General features: G+C 42.1%; 1 protein-coding gene across 1 annotated transcript in view; it reads right to left on the bottom strand.

Moving 5' to 3' along the window:
- PHEX (phosphate regulating endopeptidase homolog X-linked) overlaps positions 1–16,944 on the bottom strand; it is a 184,643-nt gene that overhangs the window by 34,581 nt on the left and 133,118 nt on the right. The window contains exons 14-15 of the mRNA XM_006033924.3: positions 16,822–16,925; positions 4,684–4,742 (exon numbers count right to left, since the gene is read on the bottom strand). Of these exons, the coding sequence (XP_006033986.1) occupies positions 4,684–4,742; positions 16,822–16,925 (163 nt within the window). The remainder of the gene's footprint in view (positions 1–4,683; positions 4,743–16,821; positions 16,926–16,944) is intronic.

Genomic DNA, 16,944 nt, shown 5'->3' with positions numbered 1-16,944 from the left:
CTCTTCTTGCTCAGAATATACTTCCAAAACATTTCCCAGTTTTGCAGGGAATGGAATATACCTGACCTACTTTTAAATTGTGTCGCTCTGAATTTCTTCTGAATCTGAAAAAAATAATAGCACCTTTGATCTGCATCAAGGAAAAGTGCTTCATACATTTTAATTGTCATTACAACTTTCAACCTATCTCCCTACCAAGAAAGATGGCAGCATGATGAAGTATATTTCAAATGTTAAAACTCTGCACTCATATCGTGGCCTCCCATCAGACTGCTTTACTATTAATGAATTCATTTGCCAATGAATTCATTAGACAAATGCTACTGACCGCATTTTGCAGATGGATAAACTGAGGGACAGGGAGATAGTATTACTTGTCCAAATAAGTAAAAATAATTATATTTAACTTGACTGTACATTGAAATTTAGCCTGAGCAGCAGTGTAATGACATGGTTGGGTGCCCAGGGCAGCTGCCACACAGGACAGCAGTGATTTCTGGTTGCTTCCACCACTGCTGGCACAATTGAGCCATTTTCTTTTTTGTACTCTCCCCACCCAACCCACCCAGTTAGGACCTGGTGTGGTTGCTCTGGTTGCTCCCCGCTAGTAATGCCACTGATCCTGAATCAGAACAAGAGATGTAACCCACAGTAACATGAGAAAATTGGTTTTGGCTTTAAATCTTTGGCTCCATCTCCAATTTCTGTCTTGTATAATTTTTAATCTACTAGGACTAGAGTTAGCAAAACCACTTTTCAAATTACATGAGTGCCTCTTCCCTTCTGACTAATTGAATTGACTTCCTGAGAATAGCTTTTGAATGGATAGTTAACCTGGTATGTAGACAAGTGTGAGACAAATAAAATGGAGATCCTAAATACACATGCATGTTGTTCAGAATTGTATTAAGCAGATCTCTAATGCATGTCCATAAAGTCTGTACCTGTGTTGCCAATTTCATAGTGTGGACCCAAATTTTAAAGCTAAGAATTGGTAATAGATAAACAAAAGATTGTCACCCATTTTATCCTAGTGCAGATGTTGTATTCTCCCAAATCTAACTATTCCATTTTAAAATCATTATGTTTCTTCTTTCTACTAATGGAGATCTGGTGTTGCAGTAGGTGACATTCTTTCTTTTTGCGTTAGTACTCAGTAGTGTAATAATCAAGGTAAAATTAAAAACATTCAGAATTTGCCGTTCTGGAATTTTTGGTGCTTCCTTAAACACATGATATTGTTTAATGAGGGTTGGAAATATCACGGCTGCAGATCATATTTTGAATCATTCTCTTAGGCATAAGTGGGAAAGAGCATTGTGCTGTGAGGGGCAGGAAATATGGTGAGGAGAACTACCAAATGCTCAAGGTAGAAGAAATGGCCATCAGTGCTTTATCCCTTACTGGAACAGAGATGTCTGTGATGGGTGAGAGAATGCTGGGGAGGTATGGGTATGCTCGGAAGACATGTTGCAGATCCAAAGATTTCTTGTCTAAAAAAAAGTCTAAAGATTTCTTGTTCATCCAAAACAGGACTAAGCTGAGCATATCTGCTATTCAAAACCCATGGTTCAAAGCAGACAAATGCTTTGTCTCTAGATTCCTTGCAAGCAAGTTTTGTAACCATTTAAAATTTGGGTTGCTACAGTTAGTTACTTTGATTGATTGCCTTTTATATCTCTGCCTCCCGATTGGATGATCTTGAATTTCTGATGGGAATATAACATTCGTTTCCCATACAGCCTAGACACATGACACAAAGCCTTACCCCAGTGTAACTTATTAAAACAGAGGTTCTCAAACAGGTCACCCCAGAAACCTGCCAGAGCTGCTGTGATGCCAGCACTGCTGCCACCATTACCACAAAATAGTTATGCCTTCAGTCCCTGACTGCAGTTCTGGTGCCTTTGACCAGGACTGTTCCTATCAGCACAGTGACAACTGCTCCCCCAGCCAAAGGAGGTTGGCCTGGACTATGTCAGAGATTGTTTTGCAGAGCTGTGCTGTACTCTGAACTTGCCTGGCCCAATATAAGTAGCACAGGAAGCCCTGATTTGTAAGAGAGGCTGAGAAGAGGGATCAGTGCTCCCCAAGCTCTCTCTGAGCTATTCATTTTAAAAGCAGTTTTTACATAAAAATCCCTTTCTTAAAAAATCATTTTAAGAGCTTTTATTTTAATTTAAGAGACACAACTAACTGGAAATCAAGACTGCAAGAAAAAAAATATTTTCTCAGTGTTCCTCTATCACCATGGTTTTCAACCAGATTGCCACTAAATTCAGAAAACTTAAGGAGAGGTTGCCTTGAATCTAAAAAAGTTGAGAAGCACTGTACTAGTGTTATCCTGGGGAAAGGAAAAGTTGTACTGATATAAGTTGCAACATATCATTGTCGTGTGTCTGCATCTATTCAGGAGTGGTCCTCTGCTCAGTGCAAACAGACAATTACCATCTCACATGATTCAGAGTGGCAAGACACTATAAGTAGTACCTGCTGCAGCAGTGACCTTAGGATAACTGATCATCTGTTGCCTCCAGACAAATATAATTTCTATTAGGATATAAAACCCATGTGCATTACTGTTGTTTGTGTGTTGTGTATCCAGGACCATAACGAGCTCTATTCTTTACTTAAAAATCAGTTTACAAATATGCCAGTCAGTGAACCCTTAATTAAAAGTAAAGAGAATACAAACATAACAGTATCTAAGGAGAAGAGGCCATAGCCCCAATTTCTTCATTATTTCTCCAGCCCCTCAAGCATTCATTAGAGACAGCTACTAAAAACATTGCCTTAAGAGGTAGTCTACTAGCCCTTGTGAATGAAGGTCACTGAAAGGTTGAGTATGACCACCTCAGGTATATTTAAATTGTGAATACCATCTCAGCTAATAGGGAAGAGTTCTTCCCTGAAACTTTAAGCAGAGGTCTGAGAGTCATATGAAATACTGAGGGCCACCCTCCTGATTTCAGCAAATACCTCTGGCATCTAAAAAGGGGCTAGTTTCAGTGTAAATATCATGTTTGTTCTGCATCTTTCTTTGTTAACTTCTCCTTTGCCCACATAATTTGCAAGGCATGTTTACACTTGCATCCCACTCCTATGCAGTAGCAAATGCCACACTAGATATAAACTTGTTCAAAGAGAGCCATGTAGTTCCTGAGAACAGCCTTAAAAAAACAGTGAACAATACTAGCCAAATTTCAAGGTCAAACACAAGCAGTACAAGAAGGTCAGTACTTATGATATAAAATACAATTGCTTCTATACCCATGACTGATTGGTTACATTTGACAGCTCTCAGCTTCGTGATATGGTTAGGCACAGTGAGTGTGAAATTCAACATCAATAAGTCTAGCCTCTCATTTTAGCCTTCTCTAATGTGCTGTGTCAGAGCAGCTGGGAAAGCTGAATGATGCTGAAATGTGAAAGGATTCAATATTAAAGCATAGGTAACAACAACAGCTCTCATTCTGTGTTGTCTAAACTTTAATATTATTCATACTACGCATTTGACAAAACTGGGGATGTTTCTGCTTAAATGGACTTATGTGCTTTAGGGAATTAATCAGTTCAGTGAAATGGTGTCTTAAATGACTATTCAAGGGACCAGAAAAAAAGCAGTTGTTTAATGGGAGTGTTCTTTTATTAAAAGTGAAACAATCTACTTCTGAGACTAATTTTAAGACAAGGAATTGCCTAATAATTGCACCCATTTTAAAAATGAGTACACTCCAACGCAGAGAAGTTAAGTGACTTCCCCAGAGGCACAAGCTATTCAGAAGAGCTGAGACCCAGCATGTGTGACTGCTAAGTCCCTTCTTTAAACACAAGACGTACTTCCTCTCTATCTCCACTGTGCTGTTTTCATTACATTATTCTTAAGAATTACTCCACTGCATAATAAGGAGTGAGTTAGAAAAATGGTGGGGGAGCCAACTAGCAATCTTTGACAAGGCTGTGTTATGGTACCCCAGCTGTATGCAAAGCCTGCAGCCACAGAAGGTGAAAGGGAATGAACTCACAGCTGGGAAATAAAAGAAGAACCATAATAAAAATAACACAATCATCCATACTGCCTTAGAAATATAGACTGAATATCGCCAAAGCTTCTTACAAGATCTGAATTCAAAATCCCCATCATAATGAAAGGAAATTGGACACCCAACCCTCCTAGACAGCTTTGAAAATTTCAGCCATAATATCTCACAGCACCTTGAAACTAGAAAGTGGTATGAATAGGCCAGCTAGCCAGAATGTCTTTTAAATAACTGGAGCACTGAAGTTAATGCCAGAGGCCCGTTGTGCTATGATTATGAGATGAGAATGTAACACAGCTGAGACAGAAGGTCAAATGTAGCTCTTGAAAATATTGTTTATGCCCATGGACATCAAAGGAGCTTTGCATATGTGATAGAGATCAAAATGTAACTTTATTGATTCCTTTGTACCTGTTTTTGGTACCAATATGCTGTATTATTGAAAGATTATGGAATGAATCACTGTTCATATTTCCAAAAGTAACTTAAGTTATTTTAATTTGTACATGGCCAAGCAGACACCTCTTAGGGATGATTTTCAGACTGTAAAGTGTCATAACTCCTAGGGCAGTCATATGAGAATATACAACCTTAAACCATGTCTTTCCAATACATAAGGAAGGGATAAAGGTCAGGTACTCACTGATCTGGTTGGTAGATGCACTATAGAAAGCATTGACAGTAGTAGGACTGGTAAACCACCTGTACAAACAGTAGTAAAAGAAAATATATTGGTTGTCAGTGCTCAGAGCTTACGAATGGAATGAACAAAAATAAAAGGCTAACTCAATCAAATGGCACCAAGAAATTAAAAACCATTAGCTGCATAAAAAGTTAATTATTTCTCCCATTTCACATTTGCTGTCATTTAAATCTATTGTCTACTGACATTATTTTAAATGAACATAGTAAAAAAGTGCTTAGCAGATTAGGAAGAGGCCACATTGGCTAGCACTTATTGTATTTTGTGTTCTTTTAAAAATGATTTTAGAGTTTGTAAAGCTGCCACTCAATGCCAGCCTTAGAGACAGAAGTCCTTTATTTATACAGAACAAAAGCAATACAGACAGCAGCAGTGCAAACTTCTCTTCAGTGCTATAACATACTCATGGAGAAGCTACCTGCAGAAACCAGAGGAATGAGTACATAGGAATGAGCAGATAAGCCTGTTTAGTTTTTGGCCTCTTTGAGCTTGTCTGCACAAGGACAATGACAAGTCCTAGCACTAAGGGGCCTGTGTGCAGGGGCAAGCCCTGAGCAGTCTCAAGGGCATACTTCTGGGTTTTGCCTGTAGGCAGGTTATATGGGGAATGCTCAGGCACATTGATACCAGGATTCGCTGCTTTGCAGTAGAAAAGCCATTGCTACAACTTTTGGCAGGATGCCTAGTCATGCTACTTAGGATGATTTCAGTGATATGGCTGAAAGTGCCCTGGGCAAGAGAACACAAGGGAGGCATGGGCTCCCTGAATTCTAGCAGAGCTCCCCACACACCTGTTGCAGCTGCTGCCACAGGGGCTCCCAAGAAGCCACCACTCTGGTGCACCCTAAATCAGTGCCTTAACACGTGGTCTATTCACATATTTCTAGTTATGCTACTGTATAGACATGCCCCATTTGGGAACAGAAGTAAGAAACTACTTCCCATTTGGATGGCCTCTGCTTTGCTTTTTATCACTGGGCCCCTGGCAGACATTATATTTTGGATGTGATTAACAAGCTAATCACATCTCAAATTGTAACCCAGCCACCCACTCAGGCAAATAATGGCATCACAAAATGCAAAACCACATGCAATTATTTTGTGGCTGGTTTCCATTGCATTTTAAATTGAACATATGGCAAGGTCCTCACCATGCAGCCTGATGCTGGCTGAATGTCAACGCTCTGGGACCAGTCCCAGTACAGTCCCGGGGCGGGACCCACAATCGTTGACTGCCAGTGTCATAGGATACCCCAAAAAAATTTGAAATACTTAGGGCAGTCTGCCCTGCTCTCTCCTGTTATGCCTTGATGTTAATAGATATATAATGCGTGGGAGGCTGCCCTGATCTTACTATAATGACCACCTGACTTGTGGTAATGACCTTATGGGCCTATCACATGGCTCCATACCTCCTCTACACCATGTCCCATGCCTTGCAGATGGCATACTTATTGATGTTCAACCTACTGCTGAAACAACTCCTAACTGGGCCTTCTGACCCTCGGCCTCTCTCGGCCCCACTCTGAGCTTCTGACCCCTCAGTCTCTCTCTTGGCTCCCAGTCAGACTGCCAGACCCTTTGGTCTCTCCTCCAGCCTCTCTCTGGGTCCTCAAACTCCTCAGTCTCGTGCAACCACTTCCTGGACTACCAGACCCCTCGGTCTCTCTCTCTGGCCCCTCTCTAGGCTGCCAGCTCCTTTTGGTCCCTTGCCCTGGACCCTTTTAGTTTTCCACATTCCTGGACACCCTCCAGGCCCTTACACCCATTTGGTCCTGCACTCTATTCCCGGCCCCTTGCTGGGCCGCTGGACCCCTCTGGTCTTACTATGCTTGCTGGGCCTCACTATGATCCACAGGCCCCTCTCACTGGGCCTCTGGACCCACACAGTCCCGGTCTTGCCTGGCCCCTCCCTGGCCCCCTGTGGTCCACATGGTCTTCCTTACCAAGTGCTTTTGTGTCAAGGTGTGCTCCCTCTCCACAGGGTAACCCACAAGGCAGTGGGAGCTGAGGCTTTCCAGCACCCCATTGTCACCTTTCCCTGGAGTGGCCCATGCAAGGCATTTCATGGAGGCCACCTCACCACACCAACCAACTCCAGTACGGTGCAGTTTTAGGTCTTACCCAGGACCAGTCTCCTGGCCTGCTTGATCTTCTTTGTCCCTCTCTGGGCTTCCCCTAGATGTCCTATACCCCTCCTGGGCTGCTAACCACCAGGCCCCTGGCCTTGGCTCCATCTCCACTCTGAATACTCCATCTCTGGCCCCCAGCTCACTCTCGGACCCTTGTCCTTGATCCCTCCTCCTCAGCACCAGCCATCATCATCCTGGGCTGCCCACTACTTGACCCCTCCCTCTTGTCTGTGGCCCCCTCACAGGGACCTTTGGCCTCTCCTAGGCCCCAGCCCCACCTCCAGGTCAATCAAGACTCCAGGCTCCCAGTTCTGGCAGTTTCTCCCAGTGGGCTATTTCACCCTTTGGCTCTTCCTGGACTTGGGCCCCACCTTGGACCATTTGAGGTTCTCAAAGTCAGCCCCCAAAGCAGCCAGCCCTCTCTTTTCTGTGGGTCTTCCCTCTTGGGCTCCTCCATAGATTATCCCTTCTCTGGGCTTACCCAGATTCCCTAATAGATCTTTCTTACCACAGCCCCCATTCCTTCTCTGGGCTGATCCAGGCCCCTCAATAGGCCCTGGTGCTCTGCCAGACTTACTAGGTCTCTCACACATCCACCCCTTCTCTCAGACCACGGACAGACATCACACACATAAACCTGTTTAAGTGATCAGAAACTAGTTTAAACCTGTAACAGAACAGATGTTCAGTGCACGTAAACCAATTTAAGAATTGTTGAAACTGGCTTGAGATAAACCTAGTTGAATGTAGTATCAGACTTAACCGATTTGGCTCAAACTGGTTTATGCAATGTCTGTCCCAGACCCCTTGCTGGTTTAAGATAAACCAGACTCCCCCAGCATCCTGGCGTGCTCTCTGGGCTGGACGGGGCTCTCTGCTCCACAGCAGGGCTGGCCCCTCCCCTCCACTCTGGCTGGAGCTCCAGAGACTGTGAGCTGCTTCCCCACTCCTCTCACCACTCCCTGCTAAGCAGAAATTCCCCCCTCCCATCTGCCTTGCTGAGGAGGTGTCTGTATATTAGCTAGCAAACCACTTGCTGGCTATGGTTGTGCTGAATCAACAGGCAGAGTCAACAAGTAACTGGTAGTGTCCCTCCATTGTTTTCTTAATTGGGTGATCAACACTGTTATCAATTCCCTGCTGGGCTAATCGGAGCACCTGTGGGAGCCTGGCCATGCCCCGCTCAGCTCCATGCTGTGGAAGGGAGGGTTGTTCTAGTACCACCCCCACCCCCCGGCTTCTAGCCTGAGACACTGCAGGCATGTGCCTGCATTTCTGGGATATCTGTCAGGTTACAAGACTGATTTAGCCTAGCCAGGTTAGACTACCCTGCAAAGATTGAATCAATTCAGGCTCAGGCTTTTTGAATGTCTGTCCCTAGGCTCAGGGCTTGCCTAGCTCCTCAACAGGCCCACTAACTCCCAGCCCTTCTTCCAGGGCTTGCCTGGCTCCTCACTAGGCCCTTGTGTACTCAGCTCCTCATTCTCCAAGCTGACCTGGCCTCTCACTCAGCCCCTGTACATTCAGCCCCCTTCCCAGGGTGCATCTGGCCTCTCAACAGGCCCATATCATAGTCTTGAATCATTAAGTGAAACCATTAAATAGGACATCAGATGTTTCATAGAATCAAAGAAGTAGGGTCGGAAGGGACCTTGTAGATCTTCAAGTCCGACCACCTGCCTGGGCAGGAGGAAAACTGGGCTCAAGTGACCCCAGTCAGGGAGGCAGCAAGCCACTTCTTAAAGACCCCCAGGGTAGGAGCCAGCACCACTTCCCTTGGAAGCTGGTTCCAGATCCTAGCCGCCCTAACTGTGAAGTAGTTCTTACGGATGTTTATTGGTCCCTGTCCTAGGACTGTACCAGTTCACTTGACCTGCCTTTCTATTTGCCAGTGCAGGGGGTGCCCAGTATTATGATCCCAGATTTCCCCCTGCACTGGCTAATGGTAATGGCATAATTAGGATTTGATCCCTGATCGAAACATTATGGCATCCTCCCATAAATGTGCAGAATGGTGGGAGGCATGATTGTTGAGTTGAGAGAACAGATCTCTTCAGTAAACATATTCCAGGGGCCTGGGGAGAGCGTGATGGCTTTCAATAACTACAAATCAGTGGTTAATAGTGAAGCACTCTGTAGTGAGGTCCAGAGGATAATGAAAAAGGACTGAAGACCAGATCCAGAAAGGGAACTAGGCATAAGGCCCCCCTACCAGAATCTACAGCTCTGGCTGAGGGGTCTATATTCCCTATAAATATATGTTTGTTGGATTAGGCTTTTAAGTCACATATCTAACATATTGCCTCCAATTGGACTACTGACTCGAGTAAAGATACTTGTTACATGTTTGAACTGTTCTTTACACAGGTTAGTTAATGCTAGAAGATCACAGGAATCATAGGAAAGTAGGGCTGGGAGAAGCCTCACAAGTTCATCTAATCCAGGCCCCCGCTCAAGGCAGGATGTAAAATGCTGCTCTACAAGTATTAACCTACACTGTCCCTCCAAAGTCACTTATTAACAAAAACATAGTTGATAATAAACTCAAAATAAAGCAGTAGCTTGCAAATAAGGATTTTCAATTGGTATTGATCTTTCCTTGTTATTCTTCATGTTGATACTTCTAAATCGACAGGGCTGTCACCAGCTACCAGGGCTGTTCAATTGGTGGTCTTTGGGCCTAATGCAGTACCCAGGGGATTAAAAAAATCTTGAAAGATAAATTTCAGTGAATGCTTTTACAATGACTCTATATTAAGCATTTTCATTCCCCTTTAGAAAGGTGGAATTTAAAAGTAAAATTTTAGAGAGGTTTTTTGTAGTACATTATGCATGCCTGTTCCTTAAGCCCTCATATGGATAAACATCCGGACCAGTTTTGGACCAGTAACAATAGTAGGTGCCTTTACAAAGGTTCACAGAAGTGACATAATAATCACTCAGTTCTGCACCCTGGACAGGAGGGGTTGTGGCAATGGCCAAGCTGGCAACAGCAACTGTGGCATCCATAGATGTACTTTTGCTTGGGGTGCATCTATGCTTTTAAACCCAAATTCAGGAGACCACTTTATTCATTTCCAAATAATTGGATTCCTGCCATAAGACCACCAAATGGTTACCTGAGAACGTAACTGGACTTGATAGCCCAGATGGCTCATTCCAGTCCCATGCTCCTTTCCCCGTGCCTCATATGATGTGAACAAACTCTTATACACTCAAGCAGGCAATATGCTGTAAGTACTAGGGGTGAGCAAAACGGGCACTAGTCGATTTGGACTCGGCCCGAATCAGGAACAGTGATTTGATTCATTGATTCGGATCACTGTCCCCGATACAATTTGGCCGAATCTGAAGATTCAATGCTGATTCGGAGAAGCAACTTTAAATGTTTTTTCTATATACCTCGAGGTACCAGGTGCAGCTCATGAATGCTGCAATGCTGGAGCAGATGAAGCGTCCCACAGGAGCACAAGGGAGGGGGTCCCCACATGCTCGGCAGTGAACCCAGAAGCTGACCAGAAGTACTTCCAGTCCACTTCTGGGTCCACCGCCAAGCACACTGGAGGGCCCTCCCACACCTCCCCGACTTGGTGATCAGCCACAGGGGACCCTGGGTGCCCCCCCAGACCCAGGAGACACCAGTTGCCAAGCTGGGGAGATGCAGGGGGTCCCCACATCGAATTCAATTTGGCCGAATCCAGAAGCAACAGTGCTTCTTGTCCACTTCTGGGTCTGCTACTGAGCGTACTGGGGACCCCCCTTGCACTCCTGTGGGATGCTCCATCCATCCCAGCATCTTAGTATTCACAAGCCACCTGGTACCTTGGGGTATGCAGAAAAAACATTTAAAGCTGTGTCTATGTCTGAATCGACAAATCTTTCTCCATCTTTCCAAATCGATTCAGAGGGTTCCAGTTCCATTTGGAGAGATTAAAGGGTCTCCTGATTCAATTCAGATTCGGAAATTCAGCCACCAAATCAGGCCAAATCTCTGCCAAACTGAATCAGCAACCGAGCTTCACACAGCCCTATTAAGTACTCTCTAATAAAGGAGGTCTGCAGTGCTTCAATACTGGAAGCAAGCACCCACTTCGTGCCTAGACATGGCTCTGCCAAAACCGGACAGCCTGTAGGTCAGGGGAAGAAGAGACTGGGTTGGGATCTGTTAAATATCTGCATTAAGAATGGATTTAAGAGATTGCACTGGGTGAGAAGAGAGTTGAGAGCGCAATGGCGCATATGAAGAAAATAGGATAGAAAGAGTAAGAGAGCACTTATTGAGAACCTAGAAAATGTATCATGACAGAAAATTGAAAATGCATGCTGCAAGTATCACTGAAGTACACCATAACTGTTTTAAAATAGCATCAGCCTCTGAATTAGTTATCTGGTGAGTTATATTCTTAATGTGCTTTTGCTGCCAATTGCAATTCTTAGTTAAATTGTGCAATAAAGGATGGTATCTTAAAATGGTAGTGTGCTTCCCTTAATCAATACATTTATCTGCCTCTCTCTCGCACTTGATGTTTAGAGTTGTGCAGTCTATTTTACACTGCAGGAACCAGAGAATTAGTCAATTAAAACATCAAAGGATGAAGTTATATGCATCTCTTACCCATCCATCATTTTGTAGACTCTAATTGCCAAGATAATGCTCCCTGCTGAGTTTATTTTGGAGAAACTGAAGACTCCCCTCCAGCCCCCAAGAGTGTTCTTTGTAATAAAGTGATGAAACAGCATATTAAATTAGGAAGATAAAGAAAGTCAGATGAAGGTTCGTGCTTGTGGTGAAGAAGGATCAATAAAAGGAAGCATTTACTAGGATTGAAATTTTTTCAGTTTCACATTCATTCACAATAACTGTTAACCAGATTAACTATTTTTAATGATGTGGTGCAGTCATTTGGAAGCAACCATGCCTAACTGAGTGTAGCTAACTTTGCCTCATCATGGAAGGGCCTGGCTTGTATTTGAATGGGAGGTAACTTTGGAACCCCCAAGTGCTGTCAATTCAAGTCGATGAGTTATAGACAAACACTTGGGGAATACTGAAACAAAGAAGTTAAAAGAGTGGAAATACATTATTTAGTCCCATTGTTGGTGCTGAGCATTTAGTCCCATTGTTGGTGCTGCACTTTATGCCATGTAGTTCTAACTTCAAAATGAGATTACTATATCTCATTCTGCCTAAATTTCCATCTTCAAAAGCTGATAGAAATGTCAATTTATGCAACACTCAGCAGCCTACAAGAAAGAATGAACATTTAACTGGCTGCCAGTTCAGTCTGGATCCACTTCACATTCCTTATAATAACCATGAAGACTTGATTTGGGGTCTGGCTATTTTGGAAACTGTTTCTTTCTCAATGAGGACAGAGCCCATGGTAAAATGTTTTGGGGTAATGAACAGAATATTCTGAGATCAGAATGAGCCAAAAACTTATGCAAAGCCCATTTCTTGCAAGCTTCCCATATTTAATGAGGGTTGAAGCATGACCTTGAATAATTTCTCAGTGAAACATTTTTTAACCAGATAGAAACATTAGCTGTATCCAGGGAGTAAGGGAGAATAAAAGTACTTTACTGACAACAATAGTGTAGGTCACAGATTTATACATGGCACTTGGGTACCACAGTGATGTGCATATTAAAAAGTAGCATCTATAGTTAAATCACTGAAATGCCATTGTTTTCAGATTAAACTCAACCTTATTTTGAATATCTTGTGCCCTTTCAATGAGATCAGATTTTATCTTATTGCACTAAAAAGGGAAATAATCATACCTAAAGACTCTATGAAGAAAAAATTATGTTTGTGTATTAAATTTAAAGTGAAGAAACTACTGTTGCTCCTTCTATTCTCTATTTGGGCATATATTCTAGATTCTTCCAAAATTTTAAAGCCATACTTGATTTTTCTATACTTCCTGTGAGATAATATCTAACCATAAAAATAGAAGAAAGAACATAGCATCAACATTTCCTGTAAATGTCCTAACATCTTTTAGTTACAATTTTAATTAGTGGTTTCATCATCTGTTATTCACATGTAAAGAAATCATGTCCCTTTTGCAGCACAGCAATGTCCTGCAGCATCACAAGCAATCAGAAAAGCACTGAGCACAGAACTGTAGACTTAATGTCTGTAAAGAAGCAATTTCTATCAGAAACGAGAAAGGGCAACCTCTTCTAGCTGATATGAAAGCATTAACAGTGACTTTAGAGGATGTAGGTGTTCATATTTCCCTGTTACGCCCATTATTGTGGCATCAGCCCTTCTACCATCTGGAGTAAACATGCTGCTCTGACAATGTGAAAAGAGAGGATTGGAAGGCCAGGGGGAGAGAGAGGAGTGCAGGGAATGGCAAAAAATATAAAGCTAAAACTATTTTTTACTAAGATGAGTTTTTGAAAGGACGCTGGATCCAGATGAGGTCATTCAGGTGTACGTGAGCTTGATTCTCTTAATCCAAAGTAGTGAAAAATAAAATAGCAAAGATCATTTGTAAAAAAAGTCTACAAATGCATGAATCCACAGTTCACTAGAACCAGTTCAAAATAAAAGGCAGCATAGGGTCATTAATAGTGCTTGAAACTGAAACACAGTACTATGAAGCCTTCTCCTATAAGAAAAGGACATAAAATAAATTAGTAAAATGGCAGACTATCTTAAAAAGCAATATTTCCTCATTTCACTTATTAATAATGCACTTTATTTTGTAATAATAAGTCACCAGGCATTAAGAATTCTTGAACAGGTTACGTGTTCTCTCTCCCTGGGTACAGGAACAGGGGAGGCCTGTGAAAGCTGTGGTAATACTGGACACACCAGCCCCACTAGATCACCGCTCGAAATGATGTTCATAGAATGGGAAAAAAGCCACAAGTGGCTTCTTAAGCCTTCCCTTTGACTGGACAGCCTAGCCTACCTACAGGATTACTGAGCAAATAACTTAGTATATCTCAGGCAGCATGCTCACTGATTTTCATGTGGCTAGAGTGCATGCAGGTGTGACCTTCCTGAGCTACAGCCATCAAAAAAGCACAGTGGAAACCTTGGAACCTTGATTCCCAGTAACACCTATAAAGGAAAACTGGGAAATCACAGAGCACTAGAGATTACAAGCAACAATGGGGCAGGGATCAAGGAACCCTCAAAAAATTTGAAATAAAACAAAAAGGGACAAGAAAAGCTCAACAGATATAAATGGCTTCCTGGTACTTAGAGTTTTTATTGCTTTTTTGCTCATTCTTGTTTACACTCTGTCTCTCCCAGTCTCCCAACAAGATTGTTAGCAACTCCCCAGCATCTGAATTCATTTGAGTATGATGAAATATTTTGCCAGACTTAAAAAATCTTAGAGAAGATGTCCAGGTTTCAGAGGAGGAGGATTAATATTAAACAAGTGCCAAACAAAGAGGTATGAACATATTCATTCTAGTGTCAGATTGTGTCCTGTGGAAAAAGAAACAAATTTCACAGACACTGCTTATAAGTTTGCAGTGAAGACTACAAAAGATATATCCAGTCATTGAGATAACCAGGTTATTGTCCTCTGGACATTCAAATTTGGGTTAAAAAATAGGTGTGTGTATGGTCCTAGAGACAGATGACAAATCCTTTAAAAACTCCCATCTTTCATCCTCTTTCAGCTGGACTACTTTAACCTTCTCCACACTGCCCCAGCTTTCCCTTCCCTTTGCTCTAATCAGCTCAACTGACTGTAGATAGCATCTTTTTCCTTGTCCACTGCTCTAACAGCCCCCTTGCTTGAAGTACTCCACTAACACCAGTACTTATGTCATGCATGAATTCCAGTGCCTCGTCCATCCCAATTGCAAGCTGTTCCTCTATACATCCCTGGTATTTTCTCTTATTAAAACTAGAGTCAGATGTAAAAACTAAGGGAGAGGGGGAATTTTGAAAATTCTTGCAATCATTTCCCCATTTTTTGGAGAGGCACCTATGTTTGTCACAATGCCAACTTTCAATGAAAAAAAGATGGTCACGTTCTAACTGCAGCTCCCTATGTGCATCATAGGGGTGTGCGAAGCAGGCAGTATTTGATTCGGATTCAGCCTGATTCGTAATTCGATTAGCTGATTTGGATCGCTGTCCCGATTCAGCCAAATCGGAATCTGAAGATTCGATTCTGATTCACAGAATCAGCGATTCAGCCATAGACACAGATTTATATATTTTTTCTATGTACCTCGAGGTACCCGGTGCAGCTCGTGAACGCTGAGATGGTGGGGTGGATGGAGCATTCCATGGGAGCTGACTGGCTGGGGCATGAGGATGCTTCAGTGCAGGGTCAGCCTACTGGCTGGTTTGGCACTGGAGCACCCTCGTGCCCCAGCTAGCATGTCTGCAGTACACTGAGCCAGGTCGGAGCATCCTCGAGGTGGCAGGCTGACCCCCACCCCCACCCCCTAAGCACCTCCCACTTCCCTCCACAAGCAGGCAGGCTGCCAGCCAGGGCTGCTCTGACCTGGCTCAACTTGCTGCAACCCTGGGGGCACATATCAACATGCATATAGACATGCCCAGGAAGACCTACAATCTCACTCTATGTGGCCATTAGATTTCTATATATCTTTTCTTAAATCTGGTTTTTAATATTGCATGCAAGACAAAGTCAGAAGAGAACTGATCTACCAGACTAGGGCATGAATAAGGTGATAGAGAAGCTGCCTTCAGGAAATCCTTGAATGAAAGGAGAAAAAAAAATAGGATGAGAGAGAAATTATTCAGTCTCCCGCTGAACAATTCTTTATTTTTTAAGCATTCCAGTGATGTGACAGTTCTCAGAGTATGGCCCTAAAGGTATACATTTCAGAGATTACATCCCAATTAATTTCCTTCTAGTTGAAATTTTCCATCATGCCAAGACCCTATTCAGTGCACATTAGTGCAACTAAAAATTCCTTTCAAGAGAATGAAAGATAAAAAATGTTTATCTCCATTTCTATAAGAAAGCAAATATTATTTCACTGCTCTATGGTAGCTCATATTGGGCAAAGCGAATATATTATTATGATCTAGCTGTGGAATCCAAGGATATAGCAGAGTCTTCAAAATTATCCCTTCAGGATTAACCCTTGCAATTTTAAAGCAGCATGTGCATGAGATTTTAGCTGTGAATATTGCCACTGAAGTTAAACTGCTAAAAGCCCTTATCATGTTTAAAAAATACTTCTTACTACTGTAGTAAGAAACATAATGCCTTACCCATTGAGAAGATTCACTGAAGTCAAGGAAACCACCCAGGGAATAAAATACAAACCAATATGTGTAAGGATATCAGAGTTTATAGAGAGATAAGATCAGCACAGTGATGCCGAGGTGCTTAATTTAAATATATATTTTTATGTACAAGGGCTAATTTTAAATAACATGATTAGACAACCTGATTTCTGTTTCTGTTTTAATTAGCATTATAAGGATTTGATTACCCACCAGTAAGAAAAGAGAACTGATTACTTGCATGTGTTCTGGTATTCTGTATGTTTTCATGGCTTTTTTTAAAAATAAATTTTAAAACGTTAAATTAAATTAGTTCTCTTTTATTCCACATCACTACTATCAGCAGCAGGTAACTAATAATGTTGTCTGCTAATAGTAATTACTCATTATCTCTTAATAGCAATTCTATTAATAGAAAATGTATTGCATAAAATTCCCTGCTGTGTCATTCCAAATTCTTACTGTGACAAAAAGAAATAATCCAATTTTAATTGAAATTCCATTACCATTTTTTATTAAATACAAACTTTAAGCTCTATGCATATGAATAGTGTGTGCTAAATCATCACCACCCCAAACTTTTACAAAAGATTTTAAGCATAGAAATGTTTATACGCATTTCTGCATAGTTGATTTTTCTTCTTCTGTAGTATTTTTCCAACAGACGTGTGATTATATAGATCATATTTGTCTACTCACTCAGTTTTTGGAACTTCTTTTCTAAGCCAATAGAAGTCAGACTGGGCCGTGTACTTGCGGGTCTGTAGTACATTGCCAAAATAGTCATTTTCTGAAAATTTCATCTGTATAAATAAATCATAA

This window comes from Alligator sinensis, unplaced genomic scaffold (assembly GCF_000455745.1).
Source record: "Alligator sinensis unplaced genomic scaffold, ASM45574v1 scaffold926_1, whole genome shotgun sequence".
In the NCBI taxonomy this organism is placed as follows: domain Eukaryota; kingdom Metazoa; phylum Chordata; order Crocodylia; family Alligatoridae; genus Alligator; species Alligator sinensis.
This window is presented reverse-complemented; position numbering and strand designations above follow the sequence as displayed.